This window comes from Ceratotherium simum, chromosome 1 (assembly GCF_057802395.1).
Source record: "Ceratotherium simum simum isolate JZ-2026a chromosome 1, ASM5780239v1, whole genome shotgun sequence".
NCBI lineage: Eukaryota > Metazoa > Chordata > Mammalia > Perissodactyla > Rhinocerotidae > Ceratotherium > Ceratotherium simum.
In genome coordinates, this window is record NC_141900.1 from 25,310,749 (window position 1) to 25,322,001 (window position 11,253).

The window sequence follows — 11,253 nt, forward strand, 5'->3', positions numbered from 1 at the left end:
TTTAGATGGTGTCAGAATCATTATAACTGTCCTACTGTTGTACTAAAAAAAGGCACGTCTTCCCAAATACCCATTTGTTGAACAAGTGGGACCATTCGGGAAATTCGAAAATGTTGATTAGCTGAGTAAATATAAGCACATTGAAAGTAGATATTCTTTTATCTTTAGACTCCATCCAAGTTCATGTTTTTGAGAGTCAGATGATTGGAATAATACTTTAAAACAATAAAACTCAGATGCCACCACTAAAAAAAATAACAGTGTGATGTTACAATATAGCACACAGAAAAATAAAGAATAAAAAATTTTAGAACTAAAGGAAGAGAACACCAATGACTAACCATCCATGACAGTGCTGGAAATCACCAGCCAATGCTGGTTACAATACCATCACTAAGAACGTGGAGTGAGTGGCAGAGTTTCAAATATGAAGAAAACACAAAGCTTAGCTTTTCCCTATACTTCCTATCAAGCTTTGGAAATTTGTAAAAGTACAAAAGAAAGTAATGTGGTAAAATAAATAAATTCAAACTGAAATTTGAAATAACAAATATAAAAAGACGAGACAGGAAAAATGGAGACATGATCCATAGTGATTCCATAATTAAATGGCAGGTATTTCTTTTGAGTAGAATTAAAGTTTAATCAAACATTAATAATTTAAGAACTAAAAAAACTAACTTAAGAATTCTGCAAAAGAGAACATCTTATCCATTAGAATTTGTTTTTCTTGTTAAAATGTACTCTTTCCGGGACATCTTTATGAGCTATTTTTTTTAAAGCACGTGACAATACTGTCTTGATATCTGTTATCAAATGTGCCAGGAGCACATGAGTCATCTCCAGTGTTTCCTAGAAGCCTGCTTTTTGCTAAAGAAAAAGATGGGGCATCTCTTCTGTAATTTTACTGAATGTCTGAAAGGCATAGTAAAGAAGGAATATGTCTGCAAGGTGAACTTTGCTTTGCAAAATCACACTTTGATAGCTCTTCAGATTCAGTGAAATCTTGTGTCCAATGACACAAAATGGTACACCTACTTACAGTACATGTTAAATTTGGAAAGTTGTGCTATGTGTATAAGTACCTGGAAATTCATCAGATAATAAGAGGATCAGCATAAAGAATGAATTCTTCCAAAAATGTTTGTTGCTTTCTAATTTTTATAAAAATAGAGTTAGACTCAGGATCTGATCATTACATGACATACGCTCATTGATAAGTTAAAAACTCTTGTTCAGACAACACTGAGGAATGAAAATCACTGTTTCAATGATGGGAGAAATTAAAAAGATTTCATTAGTGAGGGGATTTGAGGGTGGGAGGGTGAGAAGGTTTAGTTTAGTTCCACTGAACGCTTTTATGTCTTAATGAGGCCAATTTGAATATAAAAATTACAGTTTAGAGAATTTGAGTTCAATTCAAAAATAAGAATCAAAGCAGAGTTGTTACAAGACTTTGTTGTTTTAAACTTGACAACTGAATCATCATACAAAGAACTCAAATAGAGTCCAGGAGGGAAAACTTAGTCCAGTGTTTGGAACACAATTGAAATAGGAAAATCATAAGAGAATTTGATTTATTTTGTATAAATAAGATGTGACTGAGAAGTTCAGTGCACATATTGTTGGCACCAAATACATCCAAGCATACGGTATGGTAACTTTGGAACTGAATTTATGTAATTGTGATTGTCTTGGGAAAGTAAAAGATGTTATAGCACCACTAATGATTCTTTTGTATCTCTGGTTCGAAATGTTACCCTTTCTTCTTGATCAAACCCACCACTTTAATCTAAAAATAGTTGGTATGTTGAAAACATCTCTATTCTTTTGAAATTTTATTGAAACATGGGGATTTTTATGTATTTTATCACTATTCCTATACGAAGAGGGACACAGAATGCATTTGTAGGAATGCTCGGCTGTCCCTCTCACCTTTTATTTGCATTTTCTATGTTCACATTAATTTCACTCTTGATCAAAGCCTCAAAGAATACTCTGGAATGTTAGGGAAATTGTATTTACTGGTTTCATAAGAGCTGGCTGCTTTGTAAGTTACCGACCTCTATCTAGGTGGTTACTTGCCAGTGCTGTGGGCAAGTGTGCAGCCACAGAGCTTGTGCACAAAGGGAGAGAACATTTCCTTTCCTTTGACGATCAAGTGCTGGGAATCCCACAGCTGGTTTCTGAGACACTCTTGCCACTGGGAGCAAATTAGACACAACAAAGGGGCACTTAAAAAAGTGAAGACATTTTGTTGAGTGCAAGATTCACAATTCTGAAATAAAATGAAGTCCTTTTGTGTATAATTAAGAGCAGGAGGAACACACAGCTATGATTAAAGTTTTTGTTTTATATTCTTTTCATAGGTTTTTATTCTTATTTCAAAACTATATTTATCTTCCAGTGACCACTACATGTTAAATTTTTTATGTTTAGGAAAATGTGTGATATACAGATTATTTTCTATCTTTCAATTCATTGAACATTTATTGAATTTATAGTTGTGGTAAAACATTGTGCTGAGTTTTGAGGGAATGAAAAGATAAAAGAGACATAATTCTTGACCTGAATGAATATATAAATATCCTAAAAGGATTTAAACGGAGTATTTTTCAAGTATGCAGACAAGATCACAGGCAGAATAGTATTTCAGAAGCCTGAATAATACTGTTAATATAAAAGTTAAAGTATCGTATCATTACTCTCTAAATAACTTGAGACCCATTAATTTTAACAGCGCAAGTAATTAAGTAACATATTAACTTTGATATCAAACAGCTTGACATATTTCTGTTTGAACAAAATAACATAAATCTTTATAACTTGAAATTAACGGATTGTTTTCAGTATTAAAAAGCTACATTCAGGAAATGATTAAGGTGCAATAAAATAATAAATATATATGACTTTTAATAATAGTGACTTGCATTATTGACAGAGAAATTGTATCATCTAATAAATATCTGTCTCTCTGCTTAACAAAAGAACATGTAATAAAACACTAAACAAAAAAAATCAGTAAATATTTATAGAGCACACATAAAGTCTATTTAAATTTCCAAACACATTTTTATAATAAATCTCTCATATGGTAATACACTTGAAATTAAAGTTTGAGAAAAGTAAATACATCACAATTGACAAAAACAACAGGGTTTTGAAAGTAAAGGGAAAAAAATATTACCTAATAACAGCAACTTGACAGTTCTTGCATCTCGCTCAGCATCTTCCTGAAGCTTTTTCTCCAGTTCTTTTGATCTCTTGGCTGACTCCTTGCTCTCTGAACTAATTCCGCTTCCCATCTTGTGTTAGATACTCGTCAGTTTATCTGGTCAAACTTTGTCAAACATAGAGCACGGCTCTGGTTTGGACGTAGGATGCAAGAACAGTGCTCTGCTGAAGTACCCAACAGCCTGCTCCCTCCCTCTCTAAGATTCTGCTTTGACTAAGGAGATGCTTTCTAAGCTGTCACCTGATCAAAGGGTAAACCATATAACCCTATGGTTGTATGGTTGGAAGCTAAAGAGGGAATTCATTATGCTTTCAAATTAGATGGCCACTTCTGGCACATCTTCAAAAATTTGCTCATTTTCCTTAAAGAATAGCATACAATAAGGTAGAAAGTCATCACAATCTACACATTAAAGATACTCTGCAATGAGCAGTTCAAATGGAATGTTTCTCACTAGTAGACAAGCTCTGTTACTGTGATTTAAAGTTATTATTACTAATCAACAAGCTTGCATCTTCAGATATGTGAGTTTGCAAATTCTTCATAATCACTCCAATGTCACTATCTGAATATCTACAATGAATCGTTTATAGTCATCTACAATGACTATAAGTTTATAGTCATGCTATGCTTAGATTATGACTCAAAATTGTCGAGAATCTCCTATCTGTCAGTTAACTAGAAAACATCTTTTTTAAAAAATGGAAACACATAAATGTAGTTCTTACATATATACATGTGGTATTGCCACAAACATAGAATTCAACACACAAGGCTCTTAAATTATTGATTTTAGTCTCATAAGATCCATCTCTATAAATTAAGCTTTTACTGCTTGTGAGAATGTTAGTCCATCAACATTAAGCGAGGGCCCGCTTGGTGTAGACACTGAGCTGTGTTCACTTTAGACAGTGCGTTAACTCTTTGGGGCCATTAAGCAACAGCTGCTGTGCTGGAAGGACTTTTATTGATTTGGTACCAAGAGAATAAAAAGCAATGTTCTTTGAAACAGTAGGTAATTTGGTTCTTCCTGAAAAGTAAGAACTAACTATGTTTCATGCCTTTCAACTGCCTCAATAAATATCCTGTACTTCTTGAAGATCTGCAAGCTTGCGGACAGAGATTATGAAGTACAAGATTTTGTTTACAGGAAGCATAAAACACTTTTTAGGTAGTCAATGAATATTTTCCTTATAAACAGAGTTGGCTACCTGTGGCAGCAGGCAAATCTTTCAATGTGCATTTTGGGATTTGTGAATGTGCCTGTCCAGGAAACGCTAGAATGCAGTCAGTCCTTCAACACGTCAGTGCTGATCTTCTTGTGGGATCATGTGCAAAGTCTGAACAGGTGGGTTTTTGCATATTCATACAACAAGGAAATAGGCTGCCAAATTAAATACATATTCCTGCTTTGTTTACTTTTTCACATAAAATATGAGGCTGTAGATATGTAAGCATAGTCAAAACTTTCTGGATTTCATCCCTCCAAAGCCATGTTATGATAGTATAAAGATGTGGAAAGGTAGATATGCAAGGCTTCATGCAAATCATGTGGTATTGCTTTTGCAATGCAAAGGCCCTGTCCCAAAGGAACAAGATTTGTGCTGTCTAATTTATTTTTACTCATCCCAAAACACAGAGTCTGCTCTGATAGCAACGCAAAAGAACACAAACATTAACATAAATCTCTTTTTGCCTATGGTTTTTATATCAAAATTGAATATACATAGATAGTACCCTGAATATACAAGATTCTTGTATGTCCCATAGCAATTATGAACTGACAAGATACTTCGTATAATTTGCATTTAAGTAAATATACCCATATCTTTCTGGCAGGGGCATACCTTGGATTTGAAAGAGCGTGTGTTTTACCAAGATTTCCTAAGTGGATTACTGACTAAAACTGACCAACTCTTTCAGGAGTAGAAGTGTACATTTTCTGCACTGCATAAAATTACGAACTTCCGCTTTTCTGTGTAACCCAGAACATTTAGTCATCAACTTTATTAGACTATTATGTGATTTTTTCATCAGTGACTAAAATCATCTTGACATAAAATTCAACGTGTGTCTATATGTAGGGAGGCAGGCTGGGGAGAGCCAGAGAGAAGGGAAAGGCTCCCTTCTCTGCCCTCTCCCCTGGGTGCCTGGGATACAGCGTCACTAATGAGCTGTGGTTGTTAATACAGCTATTAGTCCATGTTGCTTCACTTAGGATTATAGCTTTCTGGACCTGAGAAAATGATGAAAATGAAATAATAAATTTCACTAGAATGGGGGCAATGTCTTATTCGCTTGGATGTCTTCCACATATTTGTCTCAGTACTGGCCATAGGAAATGTTCAAAAATTATTTCTTGCTAATAAATTGGTAGACACCTGGAGTCTTTTTCTTCCTTGTGCTCTGCTGAGGTGACATGATAGTTTTTTTTTTTTTTTTTTTTTAAAGATTTTATTTATTTTATTTTTCCCCCCAAAGCCCCAGTGGATAGTTGTGTGTCGTAGCTGCACATCCTTCTAGTCACTGTATGTGGGACTCGGCCTCAGGATGAACGGAGAAGTGGTGCCTCGATGCGCACCCGAGATCCGAACCCGGGCCACCAGCATCGCAGCGCGCGCACTTAACCACCAAGCCACAGGGCCGGCCCATGAGGTGACATGATAGTTAAGGTTTGTTTCTAAGGTTCAGTGTCATAGCGGGTCTATCTCACCACCCTAGAAATTTTAGAGTGACTCAGAAATTCAATGAAAAAGCCCAATTTTAGTCTGAAATAGTGTCAATATATACAATTACAACTGTTAGCCCACATTTACGCTTTTTTTTCCTCAGTCTTAAAAATAATACAGCACACTCCCTTTCTATTGCTAAACCTTGCTCCATAGTGAGGGAAAATTGATAGAAGATGACAACAGGAAAGGTAACTAAATTAGGTGCTTTTAATTCAGGGAAAAATGTGGCCATAAATTTTGTGTGTTCTTGAAAACAAGAAACATAAAGCTATCCAAGGCACTGTCAGTGTTAGAGTTCTATAGTTGGCCAGCTAAGAGAGATAGATTGCTCTGCACACACACACACAACGCAAGAGACAGTGTGTTGGAGTAATTGGTCTTTTAGAATAATCACTTAGAACAACTTCTAAGAACCTTGTTGCCTGTTTCTTTTTCTGTCACAGCATCAGCCTGATTGGGAACATCTTCTTTCAGCACCAGAAGGAAAACTGACTTGAGTTAAAACACAGAGAGTGAGCCCTCAGCTGTAAAGGTCACTGAAATGCCACAGGATGGCATGATGTGAATAATTTTTCCTTTTGCTACTTTTGGTCAGGGTCTCTGTGGAATCTTCAGAAGAGGACATTAGCCTTTACAAAGTTTGAGGAACCACATTTTACATTTATAATTCAACATCTAGCTTGAGATGACATAGGATTATTTCCCATCTGCTGTTAATATTGAGATTTCAACCCGTGTTTTGGAGATGTCTCTTTTGCCAGTATTACCTGGGCTTTTGCAGTCGTCAAGCTGGATTTCCCATGAGAATGTGACATGTGGCTTACTTCAATAAGTGGCTTCAGTGGTTCAGCTCCTTCTTGAAGTTGTCAACACAGGCTGTTAATTTTGTTAGTCTTTTTTTTTTCCCCCCATATCTTATAGGAGGTGTTGACTTCAACCATTGGGTCCCTGGGTGGTTTGAGTCCTGGCTGCCTTGGCAATGACCTTTATCCTTGCATATTCCCATGAAGTTTGAGGCAAATCATCCCTCCTTTCCTAATGGTACTCAAATATGCGCTTGTGGGAGCTCTGCGGGTGGTGTTTCCTTCAGAGATTCATGTCTTTGGTGACTTCTGAGACCGGTCTTCTGATCTTGAGGGAATACGGCAGACATTGCTGTTTCAAGTTAGTACAGTCGGATGGTGCAATAAGTGTACAATGCCAGCATTAAACAGCGATTATGTCTTAAGAGGTAATACAAATAGGCATTTTTATTCATTGGAGTTGATTTCTGCCTTTACTTATTCTACATACTTTTTTATGGATTAGGATATGATTATATATAATGGTTATTGGAAATAAAAAATGTTACATGCCTAAATGACAAAGAAGATGAGTCATAATTATTTCCCAAAAGGCTTCTCCCTGCCCCAAATCCCATCTTCTTTAGAATATTTTTTATATGTCTCATTAACACAACATTTCCACTACTTACTCCCTTAACTTTATTCCTCAGTTACTTCAGTCCTGGTTATTGCAACCACCTCCTCCTTAGGTCTCCTGATTCTGGTCTCTGCCCTATTCCACTCTAACTTGTCTGACGGAGCCAGGTTAAATTTCCTCAAACCCAACTTTCATTATTATATTTTTCTTGTTGCAAAAATAAAGAACTCCTTATTGATTACTGCCTCCTGTCTTAGTCTTGCCGCCATACACCCAATAATCCAATTCATACCACCCAGCTATCCACATATATTTCCCATTACTTCTCATAACATATTTTCTGTTATAGCTGGACTTCTATATCTTTCTTAATCAGGTGTCCCAACTCAGCTTTCACTCACGCTTTTTTCCCTCACTAGGAATATCTTGCTCTTCCATAGCTGACTTTTTCCATATACTCACTCTTTAAGAAAGATCCTAATATGTATATTCTCCATTATGCTTCACATCTACTACCATCCATTGGGTGATTCTTTACTTTCCAAATTCCTAAGAGGAATCTGCTGCCAGTCAGTTTGTCCTTCCTCATTAACTAGGCAGGATATTTTTTAGTGACCACACCCTCCAGTTCTTTTCTTCTGTTTGCAGGCTGTAAACTGAGACTACATAGAAGAAAATCTTGTTTATTGAAATAATTGGTGAATAGTGAGTGATCGATAGATATATGGTGTTTGAAGCTCTTCATTCCATCTTGAAAATGTGTGATTCTCCTTCCCAAATGATTGCAAGTGTGAAATATTACCTCTAGAATTGCAGGAATTCATTTATTCAACATTTGATATATTCAACAATTGTTGTGGACCAGGCAGGGAGATTCAGCAGTAAACAAATTAGTCAGACGCCTCCTCTCATAGAGCTTAAATTCTGGTGCATGAGTGTGTAGGGGGTTCACACAGACCATAAACATAACACATATTTAAAGTATATAGAATTATAGATGGCGGCAAGTGTTAAGCAAAAAAACAGAGAATGGACATAATGAATATGGGGATGGTAGTGAAGATGAGAGATTAGAATTTTATATAATATGTCCAGGGAAGACCTAACTGGAAAGGCAGTTGTTTTAGATCAAGTTCCCTGAAAACTGACTTTATTATGAAAAATGCATGCAGGAAGTTTATTGGAAAGTATCCTTTGGAACAATCCATGTAAGTGAGTGAAGGAAGCAGTATTGGCAGAAGGAGAAACTGTATTGCAATGCAGTTGCAACAGAGAACGCAGCCAGTCCTGTGGGGAGCTCCGAAGCTGAGATGGTCCTTCAGATTTATACCGAATGAAGCACAAAGACTGGACCGATATACCCCCTTGAAGGACCACAACAGCTGGGGACTAGATGGGGCAGTATCAGAGGCTTCCGTGTGATATTCGTCACGATGCTAACTCACTGTACAAGCCCAAAAAGTGATATGGGGATTCTGCCATCTGCCACATACTTTAATTCCAATTATACATTCCAAAACTTGAGAAATGACTACTGGCTGGGTCTGTAAATCCACAAGATCCACTGTAACCTTGATATGGTCCAAGATGCCATTTATTGCCTGGTTCCCATATGTCTCCACTCTAACATGAGGGCTGTGATGTTACTGCTGGTCCTCAAGTATCAAGATCCACTCAGACCTCATAAGATGTCTTTAGTGAATCTTCACTCTAAACATTTGTCACAGTGTTGGAAATTTCTCCTTCATGAGGACCTTTCAGTAATTAAGTTCTGGCTCTGAGAAATAGCTCAGGTCTGGAAATAGGACAAGGGATCATAACATTTTTCAAGGGTGACACCTTTATCCTCCTAATGAGTACCCTTGATTCTTCTGGTTGTTTAAACTGAGCAATACTCATGTTGCCTGCTCATTTATTTTGGCTTTAAGAACCTCTGTTCTGTTAACTATTTGCATAGGTCTCTGCACATCAGGCTCTCTTGCTGCCACTTTGACCTTTACTCTCATTACAATACTACAGCAATGTTGGTTTTCATAATTAAATGCTGGCACCTGGTCTCTATTATTTGGGGATCTTATCATTCCTATTGCTTTGAGGAATAGGAATGATAAGTCTGTAATTGCATTTTCTATCATCAACCCCTGCCTATAAAGAACTGCCTCAATAATGTTGAAATCCCCTTCACAAGTGCATATCTTATTATTTTAATACATTGAAAGCTATTTGGTCATTTCCTAAAGTCTGATTGGTTTTCCAATCTAGGATGCCAACTTCTCTAAGCCTTTTGTTACCTTCCTCTGCCATTTGCCATGGGACAACACTATATCCAGTATCCCAAGAGCCCTCCTGTAAAACATGTTAATACCATCTCCCAGGGTGTTGGCATCCTGTATTATAGGAAAGGGCTTTCATATACTTCTCCTTTATCCAACTTTATGTTACACCTTCCTTTGGTCTAGCACTCTTAGAATCCAATTTTAGTTATTTATACTCTTTTCTTATGTATATATATACATACATACTCTTCTAGCTCTTGCAGGTCCCTGCTGGTTAGTTTCTGTAGCTCTTTTGGCACATGGGCTCTTTCTTGTAGCAGGTCCAGCACTTCCCGGGCCAGGTTATGTCATAAGTAGATTATAGTTATTGACCTGATCCCCAAGAGCAGTGGGTGTAGCTCCTCACTAGGTTGAATGTTATTTTATAAAACAAAGGCCCCTGCATTTTCCTCATGCAAGGGGGAGTGCTAGCCTTTAAAAGGGAAAAGTGTACCACTTCTGCCAGCCTAGAGGGCCCAAGTGGAATCTAAGGATTCAAGATTTCTTGATGCATCAATCCAGTCATCACTGTTCTGTCTTTGGGTCCCACTCCTTTCCAATGAGGACCTTGGCTTGGGTATAGTAGTTTTGCCAAGGTTAAAAATTCAATCTTCTCTAGAACTCTCTTCTCCGTATAGTTAAGCCCTGCACCTGATCATCAGGTCTTCCACCTTCATCTCCACTGCAGCAGCTGCAAGTCTCTTTTCAGGCAGCACAGGAGATCCTCTGGCTTTTGCACTTTACATTAAACTGGTGATTAATCACTCTTGGCCTTCTGTTGCCTTTCTCCAGGGAATTGATAGCCCCCAGCTACAGTCCTTGTAATTTCTACTTTCCCTGACTCAAACACTGAGATTTTGCCCACCTGTACATTATCTTGCACTGATAGCCCATCTCAGGTTACTACCAGTGAAAGTTTTCAAAACTAAAGTGCTACTGCAAGCCAGGGGCTATCAGTAATATACCTACCATGAGTAATGGGATTCTAATTGTCCAGCTGGCTAGAGGTTGAAGGTGGAGGGTAGGTATCAAGTTCCAATATCCCATTTTAGAGTCTGCTTCTTAGGACCACTCCTGGTACAAACTCTCTCAGATTAAGTTTCCTGGAAATAGAATCTGAGACAGAGTTTTCCATGAGGAAGGGGAGTGGGGAACACCTTGGCAGATATACCTATACAGAATGAGGGAGGCAGGCCTTGGTGGTAGCAACGGTGGAACAACAATGCAGGTGCAAGCGAAGCCTCAGCTGATCCTGTTGGGAGTCTGCAGCTGGAATGACTCTTCAAAGTCATAACTGAGAAGACAGAAGAGCCCTTATACTCCCACGCTGTCCACTCATTGGATGTGGGCTGCCCTCAGGTAGGAGTTACAACCTTGGGCAAGGCAGCTTCTTTTGGTCAACAATTCCTGGGAGGGACTCAGCTGTCAACACTCCCAGTAGCTGGAAGAATGAGTGTCTCAGTCATGACAGCAGTTCTAAGTGGTGCAGTGGAATTTGGGCAAAGACATCAAAGAGATAAGGAATGAAAAACACATCTGGAGAAAGATA

At 37.6% G+C, this 11,253-nt stretch overlaps 1 protein-coding gene across 1 annotated transcript in view; it reads right to left on the reverse strand.

Moving 5' to 3' along the window:
• GNAT3 (G protein subunit alpha transducin 3) overlaps positions 1 to 3,305 on the reverse strand; it is a 48,024-nt gene extending 44,719 nt beyond the window's left edge. Inside the window, exon 1 of the mRNA XM_004439331.3 lies at positions 3,188 to 3,305. Within this exon, the coding sequence (XP_004439388.1) occupies positions 3,188 to 3,305 (118 nt within the window). The remainder of the gene's footprint in view (positions 1 to 3,187) is intronic.
• Positions 3,306 to 11,253: the final 7,948 nt, after the last annotated feature.